At 35.8% G+C, this 18,518-nt stretch overlaps 1 protein-coding gene across 1 annotated transcript in view; it reads left to right on the forward strand.

Annotated features, from left to right (window-relative positions):
• Positions 1-641: 641 nt before the first annotated feature.
• LOC145670657 (lipase 3-like) overlaps positions 642-18,518 on the forward strand; it is a 32,357-nt gene continuing 14,480 nt past the window's right edge. Inside the window, exons 1-3 of the mRNA XM_081739445.1 lie at positions 642-834; positions 4,250-4,364; positions 7,888-8,131. Coding sequence (XP_081595571.1) covers positions 642-834; positions 4,250-4,364; positions 7,888-8,131 — 552 coding nt within the window. The remainder of the gene's footprint in view (positions 835-4,249; positions 4,365-7,887; positions 8,132-18,518) is intronic.

An 18,518-nucleotide genomic window follows, 5' to 3' on the forward strand; every position in this document is an offset into this window, starting at 1 on the left:
TACGTATTTATGGTGAAAACATGTGGCTTATACTGCGTGTGGGTCCTATATGATGCTAGTCCATTTTGAGAATACAAGTGTTTTCACCATTAAACTCCAAGGAGAATTTAGTAAAATCGGACCATAAAATTTCACTTCAAAAGAAACAGAAAAATAAACCTCAGAGGAAACTAAATAAACTCCTTGTTGTTTCTTTCTAGTAGAATGTTATGTTTTCCCATTGGTCAGTTCGGATAGATTTCCACGCTTCTGATTGGCTGTTTGAATGGACCAATGAGAGAGCAGATAGGGAGATGAATTGTGTATATATACTTGAGTAGTTTTTTTTTGTATCACTCAGTGTACGTCTGATGAGGATCTTGGCTAGAAGATCGAAACGTCACGTGTAAATGTGTTTTTATATTAAATAAGTGCAGTCTTGTTCAGCAGTGTGTTTATTTTTCTGATTTTAATCACAAGACGTATGACTATGATTGTGTGTCAAAAGAAACAGAAAAACAATTTTCCATATAAATCAATGGGCTACAGATTAAGATTGCGCATGTACTTAACATCGATCTGGAGATATAATCATAGGGTCTTTTAAGCAAATACTATTGTGAGAATAATAATTGTATGCTTATACTTTTTGACAGCCCCAAATGATTGCAGATCACGGTTACCCTGCTGAAGTCCATCACGTAACAACCGACGATGGCTACATATTAAGTTTGCATCGGATCCCTTACAGTCCAAAGTCTCCTGTAAACAAGGGAAAACCAGTGGTGTTACTTATGCATGGTTTGCTATCCAACTCTGCAGACTTTGTTGTGCTGGGACCAGGAAAGGCTTTAGGTAATTAAAAAATAAATTAAATAAAAATATTATTTGGGTTAATCTTCTACAGAATTACTTTTCTTCAAATAGCTAGATGTAGGAATAGCATTGTGTGTGGCTTTCTGATACTAACGTATAATTTCATAATTAATCATTAGCATTTGTAAAGTTTATCTGTAGAACACTACTTTTGTACATGCTTATTTATAACAGAATAACAATTTTTATACAATTTATAACAGAACAGAGGTTCATTTCACTGTGTGAAATTACGGCAGATTTCCAAATTATGCAAAGTCAATAATGAAAATAGTCGTAGTAGATATCTAACTGGCAATTGTAATACAGGAATAAGATCAGAAACTGAACTTGTTCCTTTAAGTCTGAAGCCATATCACAAAGCAATTTTTTGCCGTTTCTTAATGTTTTTGCAACATGAAGATTAATATTGAAACCGGAAATGGTAATAGATTTCTACAATTTCTGATTACACTATAGGAATAAAGTCCGAGATAGAACATATACTTGGAACGCTTAATCGATTGTAAAATAACTGTTTATCCCCTTTTACTCTCCATACTGAAACCGGAGTATGGAACTGCTAACACTCCAGTTTTAGTACAGTGATGCGGATGAAGATCATATCCTTTTTCGAGATGCTGGATCGATTCCAAGAAATTAGTAACCGCTTACTGATCTTCGGTGATGATGTGTTAGGACAAACTCCACACGCCAGGAGCAGTAGAACGACTGTTGCTAGTGACATGCGCAGACGGTGATAGTATAAAATAAGTGCCTTCTCTGATTTCCATACGTCGAATTGTTGGTCTTTGGTTATATGATGAAAGTCACAAGTATGTTTATTGTGTTGCGAGGGACAGAATGCAAGGTGATGACAACCTTGAAAACTCACAGCAAAAATGGAATGACAGGTCCATTCCAGATTTAAAGCAGGTTGTCATTCATAACCTGCGACTATGATGCATGTAGCGAAGTAATTCAAGCGGTGCCTCCCACAGCCTGTGTCAACAATCGCAGGGAATCGACATAATGGGTGGCGTTACACGGGAAAATCAATGATAAGAAATCATAATACTTTATCACAACGACAATAGTGCTACAAACATGCAACATGGCTGGAAAGGTTTGATATAGTCGGATAAGTCCTCGATTAACCTTATTCCAAATCACGAACTCTGGTTATGTGTGGCGGACACCCAAACAATATGATCCGCAATGTCTTCACCCAACAGTGAAACATGGCATGATCAGCATCTACGACCTTAAGCCCTCGCGTATTACGGATGATGTCCCTCCGCGAACACACTATCCGAGGAACAGCCCTGGAAGCTGTATGTTATGTATTTGCCTAATGAGGAAATCCCAGGAAAAACCTCACTAGGATCGCTATCCTTAAAAGCTGTTACACGTTTTCGGCTGAATGTCTCCAGCGGGAATCAAATCCGGGATCGCTCTACCAGAGGCAAGTACGTAGCAACTACACTACACGGAACCACAACATAGTGAAGAACAACATTTACGCCAAGAGTTGATCTTGTATGATGGACTACACAAGCATCAAATGTACCGGTTTCGAGTTCCAGTCATGTTCTGAACCCACTTAATTGTAGGTCCTGATCTTTACTCAACTTTGATGTTGCATAAGACGTAAAACACAAAAACGTAAACCTCCACCACCAGTTTTTACAATTGTTTGAGAACATTTTTGACTGGTTTTAGCAAGTACTCACGTAGCACGTCTGCGTGAACATACCGAATACGTTTTGCTAATGATTCAAAATTTTTGACTCTGTTCAATAATTTTCTTCTTTGCCCACTCCGACAGAAAACAGTTAGCTTGCAAACTTTTGTGGATTGGGGTGAAAATTTTCTGCACAGCTTGCAAATTCTTCTACTCTTTGGACGACATAATGACAGTATTGTTTCTGGGAGTGTTTCCCACAGACTTTGTTGCCATTGGTTTAAAATAATATTTCTTTATGGTTTTTGACATTTGCTAAGCACGAAGTCCGTGAACACTGCGTTGTATAGAATCTATCTTTGTATAGAATCTAGAACACTATCTTTGTATTTGTATAGAATCTGACACCTAATACAGTTAAAGATCTAGGTGTTACATTTGACCCGAAATTAACGTTCATTAAAAGTATCGAAAATGTTGCTCATGATGATTTTAAGTTATTAGGATTCATGATTAGAAGTTGAAGGCCTTCAAAAATATTGAAACACTGTTAAAAATGTATTACTCATATGTAAGATCCAACTTGGAATATGTAATTGTAATTTGGAACCTGTGTCAAGAAAAGTATCGTCAACAAAATATCGAAAAAGTGCAATCAAAATTTCTTAGGTATTTGGTATACAAAGTAACTGGAATGTATCTCTTATTTAAACAACTACAGCACACTGAGAGATAATTTTAATATTTACTCATTAGAACAAAGGCGTAATGTTGTCGTTCTGATATTCTTCCAGAAAATAGTTCAAAATAAATTCGATTGATCACTTTATACTCTCATTAAACTTCCATGTTCGTTGAGTTAGAACTAGAACTATTAATACAGGTCTCTTCTATTGCAAAAAAGTCTAGGATCAACATAATGCTGAAGTCACAAATATGGAGAATATGTTCTGTCTGTCACAAATTATGTCAAAAATATGATAAAATATGTAGTAAAAAAATGTTCTGTAATGTACTAAAAAAATTGTTGGAAAAATATATTGTAACACTTTAACATTCTAATTGGGCATCTGCCATTTGTGTTGATAAATAATTAAATAAATAAATAAATAAATAAATAAATAAACACTTTGATCAGTGCACTATCATGTAGTCAAGCGTAAGGTCATTGTGGACTTGTGTTGCCACTCTGAAATAAAAGTAAATATAATATTACGCAACACCACTTCCAGAATCATAATATTTTTTCCATTTAATGTAAATGTTGGGATTAACCCTTCTTAATTAGGACTTAATTTTACCCACTAGAAATACAGTGTTTGAAGAAGTCTATATCCCTTCATAATGTATATAATTATTAACCGACTATATTGACTACATTGTTTAGTACTTTAAATAACACTATTGAGAAATTTTATATTTTAAATATCATACACTTTATTAATATTTAAGTTACTTTAATGTATTAGTAAGGTATATGGAATTCCTACTATAAAATTCCTAAGACACAAATTTGAAATATAAAATACAATATAGTAGAAACATAAATATGTGTATGAATATGAAGAACATATAAGACATAATCTACTATAAATTATGCAGAAGCAACAGCGTGACAGTATGAAGAGTCTTCTTGATTTATACAGAAAGTAAAATAAATGTTTAAATTATTATCGAAATACACGTGAAAAACATTTTATCTAAAATACACTTATGCTGTTCAAATTTCAGCATTTATGCTCTCTGATGATGGATACGATGTATGGTTGGGTAACGTCAGAGGAAACTTGTATTCCAGGAATCACACCACATTGGATCCCAAGATGAGTAATTTCTGGAAATTCAGGTAGTTTATTGACTATTTGTTTACAGAAAATTAGAAGGAACAACCCTTTAAGTACACAGAGAAAAATCCGTTGCTTACAGCGGTATATTGTACAAATATACGGTATCCTCTTGCTTACTATAGAAATCAGTATGGAGCAAACGTTATCCGTATGCTACATAGGCACTGCCCTTAGATGTTACACCATGCTGTTGCAGGATGTCTGACATGTAACAGTTTTCCGTATATCACATGCATATACTTATGTTACCTACGTCAGCTATATGTTATATACGTCTATTTGTATGTGAGATCCTGACCGCCTACATTGTTTCATATGGAAAGTACGTATATATGGAACACTTATACAGAAAGTATTATAAAACATGCGTTTTCAGTTATACGTCTGCTGTACGTTAAGTCCAAAAATTACAGGAATTACGCATGTAACCTATCTTTTTAAGTACGCCACCTACATTTTTTTTTATCAGTGTAGATGCACTGGTAAAGCCACATAAATAATGCAAAAGAAGTATCGCATGTGCACGCTGCAACAAAACGATTACTATGGAATTTAAAATGTCTCAGAACAGGAAGCTACAAACATTTTTATTATGCGACTTATTCGGCTCTGATTTCACGTAATTTGGCTCTCCTCTCTTACCTCATTCTTTTAAGAACACTTTGCAAAATAGTGTGCAAACCACAGAATAATCCTAAAATTGATCTGCATAATTAATTACTATTTAGAAAGTGCTACGATAGAATAGTTTGTTGTAAACATGGTCTCTATTGTCACAGAGTATATCAATTATAATGTAGAAATTTTTAATTACGAATAGGACAACAAATAACATCGTCTCAGAAATATTGACTGATTTACCGTATTTTGTAGTCACTAACAATAATATACTGAAGATTTAATATTAAGAACAGTGTTTTACACCTATTCGAGAAACATCCAAGCTACCCATACTGGAAAAGAAGTTGTTTCATTTTTAAAGTTCAGATAGAAAAATTGTTGATGAATTATATATTTGAAGTTTTTAATTTAAAAGTAATTAACCTATGCATAGATAATAACGTCATGACATTTTGTACAATACAACTCGCAATTCATAATTCTCTTTCGGGTTTCATAATCTGTTGACAACAGATAAATAAAATATAGAATCATGTATAACATTAAGAGAAAACATGCGTTTCAGATAGGACTGTCAAATTTTTACAATTCTTAGGGAGAAAAAGGAAAAGGTTCAATATTCAGATTTTATATGTAAGAGACGCACGTATGGTTTCACATTGTACCGCAGAACATTAGTACTTGGAAACTGGGTCAGTTTCATTAAATATCACAGCAACACATAAAACAAAAATGTGTGTCACAATTTCCGGTGTGAGTCCATGTAATTTGGGTCTTGTCTCATATATTCTCGGTGCTAAAGAGACGCTAAATACAAAACCTAACAATGAAGTATGTTAGATTTTTCTTCCGTTTATTGAATTTTAGTACATTGGTGGCCCTAAACAATTCGCTGTCCCGTGCAATAGTAACATTATCTAACCTTTCTTCCCAAAGAAGAAAAAACTAGTCACGATTTTAAGCACGTTATTTTATCATAATTTCAATACTGTTAATGAAATAATACAATTTACTGTAGAGTCGGGTAGCTACTTGAGTTTGTATAGCCTGACAAAAATGACTTGAGCGTTGGTTGAGTTGAAGTTAAATGTACCGTAACAAACCCTCACTTACTCAGATTCGGAAAACAATAGCTAGAAGTGATTCGTTCTCATTTAAGTTTTCTAAGTGGATGTCAATACAGTGTTATGATAGGTTATTGATAACTTCATGTAATCTTACCCTTTCAGACATCAAATAATTATTGTCGAGTTCCGAGGCAAACTAGAAACCGAACCCGGGACACCGCGGAAAGAAAGACAGAACATTCGCATTAACCTCTTCGTCACCAAAGAATACCCTTATAATAACTGTTAGGTACGTAGCTCAGAATACTAGACAAACAGCAAGTTTAAATTTTTGTCACTACTCTTATAATTTTCTGTTTTTGAACAATTTAACTATGTTTATAATTTCCTACTATCATGTGCTGTATTTGTCTTATTTCGCCTGTTTCTGCCGTAATTGCCTTATTTCTCTTGTTGTATGCCGTATTTGTCTTATTTAGCCTCTTTTGTGCCGTAATTGCCTTATTTCGCCTCCTTTACGTAGCAGTTCTTTTGGTGAAGCAATGTATTTCAATGAAGACAAGTTAAATGCATTACCTTTGCAAACTATCTACACTGAGAAAAAAATGTAGGTGACGTACCCTAAAAGATAGGTTATATGCATAATTCCTGTAGTTTTTGGACTGAACGTACAGCAGACGTATACGGTAACTGAAAACACATGTTTTATAATACTTTCTGTATAAGTGTTCCATCTATACGTACTTTCCGTATGAAACAATATAGGCAGTCAGGATCTCACATGCAAATGGACGTATATAAAATATATCTGAGAAATGTAACATAATTATATGTATGTGATATACTGAAAACTGTTAGATATCAGACATCCTGCAACGGCATGATGTAACGTCTAAGGGCAATGCGTATGTAACATATGGATAACGGACGCTCCGTGCTGATTTCTGTAGTAAGCAAGAGAATTCCCTATATTTCTATAATATACAGTTGTCCGGGGAACGGATTTTTCTCAGTGTATAACATATTTACAGTATAATGATCATGATACACTATCCATAAACTCACGAGTGATACAATAACATATGGGAGATACTTACTTTATTATTGATTCTGGTTTCTCCTTCAATATAATTTTATTTTATGAATGTCGTGAATCGTTGGAAAGACAGATTTTATTTATTTATTCAACACAACAGGCTCTAGGCCCAGTTACAGTGTTGTTTCTTACAAATGCATTTACCCTTAGTTATATATATATATTAACAAGGTTATACATTTATATATTTTCATTTTCACATGTTTTAAGGCAATTCTTGTATACTGTCTCCGATATTCCAAAAAAAAAAAAAAAAAAAAAAAACTATAGCAGTTATCCTCTCAATTGCGTTGTAGGAAGCACTCATTCTCCATATAGGAGATTTAGCGAGGATATTTGTTCTTGCCTTTTTGCAGTAAAATGTACTGCTGTTTCCTACGCGGGTTTTACCTGACGGGACATGCAATTGAACCTTCGAAGTAAGACTGGGACAGTCAATTTTGCCATGTAGTAATTTGTGTAAAAATAAAAAAATCCGTATGTTCTCTCCGTTGTTTCAATATGTTCATATTGAAGTTCTGTACTATTTCTGAATACGACTCGTATTTTGGATACACGCCAGTTTTTCTATAAGCAAGTAATCTCAAGAATTTTGATTGTATTCTTTCAATCATATGTATGAGTCGCATATTCTAATTGCGATCTCACAAAACAAAAGTAGAGTTTCATTAACGTAGCATCGTTTTGAAACTCCTTTTGAGATACAATGTATAAACTTAAAACATTCCATATTTGCAGTTGGCATGAAATTGGTATGCACGACCTTCCAGCGATGATCGATTATATTTTAACATTAACAGGACAAAAGAAGTTATTTTACATTGGTCATTCCATGGGGACCACCATGAATCTTGTGATGCTCTCTGAGAGGCCTGAATATAACAACAAGCTGATACTGTCTAGTTTGTTGGCACCAGTGGCTACCCTGACGCACGCCACTAGTCCTGTTCGTCACCTTATTCCGTACTTGAGTCAATTAGCGGTAAGTCTAACAGCAAATCTCTGAATTCAGCTTAATAGTTTATATCGACATTTTTTTTTTGAGTTTAACATCACACGATTATGTTTATTAGACTAAAGAAGACGATGACAAAGGTAAGGGAGACGATGATGAATGATAATCGAAGAATTGGTGGAATGAGAAGGTGGGAGAAAACGGGAGTACCACGAGAAAACCTACGAATACAATGATGTTCGACAAAAACTTACTTAGCTAGGGACAGAACCAAGGATCTTACGCACCAAAGGTAAGCACTTTACCACTGAGCGACCTTGCGATGATAAATAAAAACTACAATGGTTCATACGTATTAAAATAATTTCCTCCGAATCAATTTACGCACTGATTGTAGAGTAAAATCTGTACGCTTTAGCCAATAACCTCTGGGATGAAAGGGAAGACAATAATACATCACTTCTAGAGATAATACTAGGAAGATATGCAGTAGTAACAGATAATTTGTAAGAAAAATTTATCTTCGATGATTCGCAAATTCAATTGTAGCCGCCATTGAAGTCCTCAATGCTACTGTAATTTTCATTCTCTGTCTTTTCTCACTGATTTAGAGTTTATCATCGCATTCAGCTGCGAGTCTATATAGAAGCCTAAAGCTATAACTTAACGTGCGATCCAAGCAATATGAAGTCCCATCGAAAACCGAACTCGAGTCTCCCTCTTCGAAAATGTGTACCTAACCATATAGCCATGAAGGTGATTTGTCTCACGTTTAAACGGCCATAAACAAAAACAGCTGTAACGTCTAGAAAATGCTGATTTGCTATAGTGCTGCCAAAATGTCTTGAGCCGTGGCAAAAATGCGAACTAAAGCTCACACCCACGCGTTAAGCCAATAAGGGTTCAACTGTTGCTAAGCGAGAGAGCCTTAGCGAAATAGAGTGGAATTCCTTCAGCCGATAGCAGCACCTGGAACGGAAGACTAGGTTGGGTTGAGTTGATTTTAGTTTAGCGTCCCGTTCAGCAGCGAGGCTATATGAGACGTGGACCTACTGATTAACGTGGAAACCGAACCACATGAGCTCCTGCCGGGAATCGAACCCGGGTCTCCCACGCCAAAGGCGCGTACGCTAATCGCTTAGCCACGGGGGAGCTCCGGAAGACTAGGTGTCAAGTCAATGTGGTATATCTTTAGTACGTACTCTCACGCAAAATAATTTGTCACTAGAAGTACAATCTTAACATTAAATAAACACAAAACTAAGACAGTAGTGTAAGGAACGGTAACAAGGTGTTAATTGAGGAGTTTGATGCAATAAGGGTGTAAGCGAGTTTCCGCCCTTTTAGTGCGTTTGCACACGGCAACAATAATATCGGTGGAAGCCCTGATAATATCGGTGTCGGTGTCGGCGTACTTTGCACACGTCGCCGACAATATCGGTGGAAGCCCCGACAATGTCGTTGCCGGTGATGAGCGAAGTAAGAGACACATACAAAAATCTTCTCCATACATGAAAACAAATAATAATTGGGAAAATTATTTTTTAAAACAAGGACTACAAAAACTGTTCTGAAGAGGTGTTGAGGACGGTATAAAACTTAGAAAAAATAGCCCTATGCCTAAACATGTTTAGATTTAACAGTGCCGTTTTAAATAGATGCTGTAAAGATATTATTTTCGTTTCGATGAGAATTGATGCTGCTGTACATTGCAAACTATATTAGTTTTAATTTTTGTTGGAACACTGTTACATATTGTATGTATATTATTTTGTTTTCCATGCAATTAACATTAATGTCATAGTAGACTAAATGATAAGATTCGAATTAGTAATTCTATTTTACATTGCTCCATACATACACTGGCGCAAATCCTAGGGAGATGAAGGGGACATGCCCCCTCCAATCTTGGAACTGGGGAGATTGTGTCCCCCAATAACTCGATTTGAAATGTGTTTTTTGGGAGAGAAATTTGATTGTGTCCGATCGCCAGAAAGGAAAGTTTGAAACTCTCCTACAGAAATAGTTTGAACATCGCTATATACATAATATGGGAACCACTGGCGGATTCACGTGGGGGGCGGAGGGGGCGACCGCTCCCCCAAAAGGTCTTCTACTTTCAGCATGTATCGTTCGGAAATACAAATATTGTCTTTTCCCAGCAGATCCAATCTGTGTAACAAGCCTAGTAGAGTCTAATCAAAATGTGTGGTACTTAATGGTACTTAATACAGACATACAGTATTTGAATTGTGAATACTTCTGTCCCTAGTTCCTTGGGACGGTTACCATAAGCCGCAAACGAGAGAGAATGATTGATACGTTGAACGAACAGCTGTAGGAAGAAGGAAAGACAGCTCACTCTGTGAACTAATAATTATATTTTAAACTTGTGTCCTAGAAAAAAAAAATGTGGGGATGGAATTCAAAACCTGAAACTTCAATCACCTTTACCTTGAATAAAGAGAAATATAGAATATTCAGCGCTCCTTACTGTAAAGCTCTCTAAATCTGAGATGAGACTTTTAGGTTGGTTGATTGATTGATATGTATTTACATCGTTCGTCAAAAGTGATGCTTTACAGAACGAGAACCAGAGTTTCAAGTTGGATCTGAACCATTGTAGTGCGTTCGATGTTCACTCACCGGGTATCAACCCACAGAACCTCATGCATCAAAGATCAAAGGTACTCTCTCTAGATACTACATCAACAAAGAACTGTGACTTTTGAGGTTCAACACGGAAACATTCATTATGACTCTTAATGACATTTCATCTTTTATTGGGAAATAATACAAGCTACAAGCTGTTGTGGTCCTGATCTTTGCACAGGCCAAACCACTTAAGCTGGAAACTTGAAATTCGGATAGTAGATAGGATTTGTGATCTAGGATACCACTAAGGAAGGATTTTTGGGAAATTCAAAGAAAGGAAGGGGGAAAGGGGTGGAAATTATTTTGTCATCTCTCCAAATCCCGTAAGGTTAGAGACTTGAAATTTGGATTTGGAATTCTCATTTAAAGTAATTTGACACGCGTTCCAACATTTTTTGATACTTTAGTAAAATGGGGAAAAGAGGTGGAAAGAAAAGGGGGCGGGGATTGCAATTATTATAAGATATCTAAGAATCTTTGGAGGTTAGAAACATGGAATTTGGCATATGGACTTCTCACTTAAAACAATTCAATACAATTTCAGCGTTTTTGTATTCTTCTTCTTCTTCTTCTTCTTCTTCTTCTTATTATTATTATTATTATTATAAGATGCCTATATCTCGGGATCACTTACGGCTAGATATATGAAAGTTGCTAGTTTGATTATTCATTTAAAATAATGAAACATGGATTTGAGCATTTTTTGCCACTTAACGTAGAAAGGCAAAAACAGAGTTGAGGGTTCACTAAAATGTTTGTGAGGTGTTTGAATTTCGTGACAGCGTTTTAGCTCAATCCAATTCTATATGAAAAGGGAGAACGCGAAATATTGTGTCACAGTACCACGTAGAAGCATTTGCTATATTGTGCGAAGCCGTATTCCGAACAAATTGGAGGTCTGGGAGCGAAATCCCACCTAAGCGAAGGCTACTATAATATACTTTTGTTGTTGTTGTAAGTATGACTATAATTATACATGTTTCTAAATGCTGCTTTTAAGAAATTACCTAATAGAGCCAATTTCCAACCCTCTGTTCCTAATCTCGTCTAATGCGTTTTTTTCTTTACATACTCAATTATACCACTGCAAAAACGGAACATTCGGACAAAATACCCTATACTGTGCTCATGGCTCCGGGTTCGATTCCCGGTAAGGGTACATCTTAACAAAAAGGTGGTTAGAATTCCACTATAATCAGTAAGTGCACGTCTTTTTTAGCCGCCATGTCATTACCGTGGAACGTTAAACTCAAGGAACAAATCAAAATACCCTATGTACAGAGGTCTATACTTTTGTAATAATGTCCTATATTTGTCTTCTTGCTCTCTCTTGTTTAAGTGGAAAATTCCTGGATGTACCAGAAATTGAATTCCTTACACATTAATCTTCAAATGCATCAATTGAGTTTAATTGGGAGCTTTTCTTGAAAAATGAACAATTTCATGGGTGTCAAAGTTTATCAGTCAGTGACTAGCCAACTCCTCGTGAATCCTGGGTTCTATACCAGTTTTCTTCACCTTTGATACATCAGAAGATTTATATAGCCGCAATCTTAACGCGCACTTAAGAAAGTGCCAACAATGTTGACAAACTGAAATCATGGTGAAAAACGAAACGTAACGGAAATTCAACATCTTGCCCTCAGGAAATGTTATTCGCATAGCGCGATCAAAGATAATGTCCCTCTTAAAGAGGCACTGAAAAAATGTCATGGATACGGATCTACGACCGGAACATACCCTCGCATTCTATTGGATAATGAAATTGATAGATTTATGTCAAGCTTCATGTTTTCTTGTGATCACTTTAGTGAAACAAAGGGAAGCTATATTTATATACACAGAGGAGAAATGGGACAGGCTTCGTGGCAAATAACAGATGACAGGATAAATACTATCGTCAATATAGCGATTTTTTTGTGTGTAAGTACTGTCCAATACAGCGCTGTAAATCGCGGTGACTAACTGTGAAGTAAATCATGATACCGCCACGCCTTCGAAACGGAAGTGCGTATTTAATTTAAATCTACAGAAAGAGTATAATTTCATTTAAGAAAAACTTACAAATTCGGTTCATAAAATATAATCTGGGAATCAAGTTTACACCCCCCCCTCTAGCCCCGGATTCATATGTGTCCCATTTTTCCAAATTGAAATTTTGGTCACTTTGAGGCTAGTATGCTTATCTTCCAGGAAGCGAACCGCCCCCTCCAAATGATTCTTCCATTCCCGTTGTGCCTACTTCCCGTTCTGCCTACAGACCCTCCAGCACTTTAAAGAAAATATTTTTAATTATCTTATCTCTAGGCAGAACGGTAATTCCCGTTGTGCCTACTTCCCGTTGTGCCTACTCTTTCGAGACGGGGAATTATGTGCAGGGAGGAATTTTTGTAGGGAATATTTCTTTAGTATTTCTAAAAGCTTCTGTAAAAACAACCACCACCTCTACAAGTTTCATCATACATGGAAAATTGGTTGACTCAGTTGCAAGAATGTTAGACATTGTATGTGAAACAAACATTAAAAAAAAAAAAAAGATCTAATATCAAGCAATTTCAGAACAAAATTTTATTTGGGTTTCCAGTAGTTTACCTCCAGCATGCTAAGACTTGCAGTACTAAAAAATGCCACAGTTCACATCCCCAAGACATGTCTGGCCAACTATTAAACAAACAACGCAAGAGGATGCATAAGGCGGCCTTTAAAAAGAGTGTTTGTCTCCATCATATCTCTTTCCTCGAATTGATTGATTCAGTTGCCAGTAACCCGTTTGACATTGTATCTGAAACGAACACGAAACAGACTTACTTCGGGCTAATATCAATTCATTTCACAACCGAATTTTAATCGGTTTTCCAGTAGTTTATCCAGTAGTAAAAAAAATACATGAATAGTTTCGTTAAAATTTACCTGCAAAATACATTCATCTGACTAGTGCAATAAGCTTGAAGTCAAAACTTGTAAACTGAGATTATTTGTACTGCTAACTTGAACTTGTATCACACGACTAGCGAGATACTAGGCCACTACCTTCAAGAAACTGACTTCAGTTTACCCAGATCAACTATTTGGTGTCTCTTAACGTAATGTTAAAAAACGAAAGAAAAAAGTAGTTAATTTTTAACTAGAAGATAGAACTAACCAATAAAATAACTACTCATTTAAAAAGAAAATTTAGTCTTACCTGTAAACTTTTGGAACTGCATCTACAGGATTCTCGGACACTTTACACTTCATCCTGTCTATTAAGCATCTTGCTTCAATTTTGCTCCTTTCTGTTTCATGAGAGTGTACTCCACTCTTTGATAAAACATCGTCACCCAAAACAACAACTGTCGCTTTGCACCCACGTGTACATTTCCAATATGTCTTTTCTTTACTACGTCTATTAATCCGGTATAAGAACCCTATGACAATATAAATATGAAAATAGAAGTATGTATGATATTATGGCATATAGTATAGAATCACGTATAGAAGACAAATCAGCTGATAAGGTGATGCCGAAAAAGTAATTTTAATGTAGGAGACTAAGACCCAACTTAGAATGTTGGAGATGAACTACTGGAAAACTGAATAAAATTTTGTTGTGAAATGACTTGATATTAGACCGAAATAAGTTTATTTTCTTGTAACTGAATCAATTAATTTTCCATTTCTCTGTAAGTATTAAAAAAACACATCTCTACTAAAGTAGACGTGAATAACGCTGCTAATAACAAAACTATACCTAGTCATTTTTTCTGAGAAGAGCAAGTAAGATAACATTTAAAATATATGATGAAATTTAAAGGAATAGTTATTCTTCTTACAGAATCTATTAGAATTACTAAAGAAAAAATCCCTAGAAAAGATCCCTCCCTGCACAGAATTCCCCGTCTCGAAAGAGTAGGCAGAACGGGAAGTAGGCACAACGGGAATTACCGTTCTGCCTACAGATAAGATCATTAAAAATATTTTCTACAAAGTGCTGGAGGGCCTGTAGGCATAACGGGAAGTAGGCACAACGGGAAGACACCCCGCTAGTGATGGGAACGATCTTACCCCCCAATGTTGAAGACAGATTTGCGCTGTTGCATACATACCTGTCGTTTCTCGTTTCTTTTTGTCCATGAACTCAAAATCGTGGACAAGGCTTGCATAAACTTTTCGCCATGCATTTTGCTTTTCAATTCTGTCCTTGAAAGAGTCTGTTATCTTATCCCATATGCAAGGTCTACATTCCACAAGTTCAATAATGGTTAAAACATCGAATGGAAAAATTCCTGCCATTTCTAAAAATCTAAGCAAAACTAGAAAGATACGAATACAATAATACACAACCTTTTCATTCAGTCACTGTAGCTAAACTGCAGAACTCTATCAGGGGGTCGATCCCGGTACAAAGGAGAGAGGGAAAACTTGGATACGTAGCTTTGGTCTTTGTTTTCAATTGCCCTTTCACAAATTATTTTTAGAAAGGGGGGATTTGGGATAGTTTTGGAAATGAGAGAAAAAATCTGCAACAAGTGAAGCATGAAGTCACATCCCTATTGTTGAGATCACATCAAAAAAATGCCAAATAAGTAACTTGTCCTTGGAGCTTTGGAAAGAGTGTTTGATTGTGCTGGTTTCGTTTCAAAATAATAATAATTCTACTTTGACTTGTCAACAAATATTCTATTCAATCATTGCTTATTGAGTGGAACCGGGAAAAGTAATCTGCACACAATTCTGATGAAAATAAAAGAAAGTAATAATAATCAGGATTTTTTCTATATGCTTATGTTCACAGTGTATCAAACTTTGAAAATTACGCTTAAATTAATTTCCAGAATGTATTAAAATTTAAAAGCATTAATAGATTTAAAAATATACCATCAAAGAGTGTGTGTGTGATAGAGAAAGAACAAAAATTTAAAAAAAAAAGTGTGGAAAATAATCAAGAATTTGGTTATCTAAATTTCCTATATTCTATTTGGTAATAGCTATTTAGAGGGAAACCAGTACTCTTTAAACTTCCCACATTTTATATTTATTTAATAAAGGGAATTAGCTACTCCAAAACAGAGACTGTAAAAAAATAACAAGCTGTTCCGAAGTTGTTTATAGGACAAGATAATAATAATAATAATAATAATAATAATAATAATAATAATAATAATAATAATAATAATAATAATAATAATAATAATATACAATTGTAATAGAAAAAATGGAAACAACAAAATTCCAAAGACAAGAAACGAAAGAATAATACTCAGCGCCTTGTCACTCACTCTCTTCATCTAACCCGCTGGTCGGCCGACATTATCGGTGGCGTGTGCATCCAATCATAAGAAAACATTGCCCCCGACAAAATCGGTGTCGGCGATACCGCCGACAGTATCGGGGGCTTGGCGGACAACATCTGCGTGTCGGAGGATCGGCCGATAATATCGGTGGCGTGTGCAAGCTACGATTTGAATACATTGAAGTCGATTTCATCGCCGACATTATCGGTGGTTCCACCGATATTATTGTTGCCGTGTGCAAACGCACTTAGCATCAAACGCATTTGTGGCGTTTGTCATGCTTGTTTAGCCTCTTGGTAACATTTCAATTCAATATCGGAATAAAATGCTGCATATTAAATTGTTTTATGTAAGAAAAAAAAAAACACTACTTAAATTTTCAACGTCGTTTATCTCCAACTGCATGTTTCAGACTTACGCCCTTATTGCATCAAACTCTTCAATTATATAACAAGTGATTTTCATTCATGGGCGGAGCTATGGGCTGCAGTATGAGGGGCATTGCCCTCCAACTTTTTGACAAAAAATAAAAAATGCCACTTATAAGATCCTTCGATTCTCATTTGTATTTACCGTACCCCCCAGTAGACAATTCTTAGCTCCGCCCATGTTTTCGTTTAACAGTATGAAGCTACGGTAGACTTCCAAAGTATGTGAACACAATAGTCAAACTTGAAGCTGTTAATCTATAACTACTGGTTGCAATAGATTAATAAGATTAAAGATAGAACCTGTTCCTCGAATGCTGAATTGATATCAGAAAGCCGTTATTTGCTATGCCTTACTGTTTTTTTGTTTTGTTTTGTTTTATGGCTACAAAGATTGAAAGTTAAAAAACTTCTGATTCGAATAGAGGATTAACTAAGGGGATGCAACCTACTTTTGGAATGATAATTCGATTACAAGAAAGCCTAATCTCGATATCTTTTTCCCGTTTTTCTCTACGGAAACGAGTATTGAAACCGGAAGTAGTAATAAATTTAAATCACTTCCAGTTTTGGTACAGTGTTAAGGGTTGTGTTAGATATATTCTCTTAAGATCGTGAATCAATTGCACAAAACTGCTTCTCACTATCTGTTACCACTTTCGTGCTATGGCGATATACGTTGAAACCGGAAATGGCTAAATTGAATCACTTGAAGTTTGAATAGGGTACTAAGGTAAGGGTTGGGATAGATTTTCGGGACACTAAATCGATTGCAAGAAACCACTTCTCTATATCTCTTCCTATTTTACTCTGATACTTGTTGATAGACAGACGGACGGACGGACAAAGTCGTTCTCTAAAACTTCCAACACTTCAGAATAGAATAGTTTGGAAGTCTAATAATTATGCAACAAAGCATGCCTACCAAAATTTACAAGGATATTGCATAAGCATGCTCGATGATAGACTTTGTGGTGGCGTCACTTCAACTGTGATGTTGTTGTTCCGCTTTGAAGTTGGGAAGGTGGCTGAGTTTTTCTGCTCGAGTATTATGTAGAAATAAAAAACAAGGTTATCTTATTTTTGTACTTATACAATCACTTGTGCTAAACGTGCCAAATAAAAGTGGGGAGCTGTTTTGCATAAGAATATATGCTTGGGTAACACAGCAGCAAATCAGCTCGAGTTACAGTGCCTTGTTTATGTTATTGTGCTGCCAAAATGTCTTGAGCCGTTGCAAAAATGTGAAGTAAAGCTCACACCCTCACACATCCACGCGTTGAGCCAATAAGGGTTTAGCTCTTGCTAAGTGAGAGAAAGCGAGTGAAATTCCTTCGGCCGATAGCAGCGCTTCCAACGGCAGACTAGGGATCAAGTCAATGTGGCATTAGTATAGTTCACAAGTAAGATAGAACGAGTAGTAGTCATGATTAAACCATGTATTGTTGCAATGATCCAGGAGTGTAAAGCAGGTCTTATCACGTCCATATTCATCCTTTTTTTCTGATTTAGTTTATGACTGTTATTGATCGGTAAGTCCTAAAGAACTGTTACTTACACTCAGTTACAAAACGTGGAGCTACTGATTAACGTAGAATCTGAACCACATGAGCTCCCGCCGGGAATCGAGCCCGGGACTCCCACGCCAAGGGCGCGTGTGTACAAAACTTTTACTTATACTCAGAAAAGGGGTTAGTAAGTATAGGGTGTTTCAAAATGAATATTCGGAATGGTAGTCTTTCTAGTATTTATTACAATTAATTTACGATTATAAACAATACATCAAATGAAAGAGTAACTCAAACAGTTTTGTACACACACATGCGCATGCAATATTACCCATGTCTGCCGTTAGAAGGCGCTAATAGGAAAGATGGCGACTAGTGACCAGAAAGATTTCCGTGTTTTACATTTTGAAAAGACCGAATCTGTAGTTTCAGTGCAACCGTCTGTGTAGAGAATTTTAAGGAGACGTTTACACTTACGTTCTTGTCGTTTGCACTTGCTATAAGTTCTAAAGCCTATAGACTACGGTTTATGTACCAACTTTGCAAATTA

The sequence above is a fragment of the Thermobia domestica genome, chromosome 14 (assembly GCF_964235325.1).
Source record: "Thermobia domestica chromosome 14, izTheDome1.hap1.1, whole genome shotgun sequence".
Classification (NCBI taxonomy): domain Eukaryota; kingdom Metazoa; phylum Arthropoda; class Insecta; order Zygentoma; family Lepismatidae; genus Thermobia; species Thermobia domestica.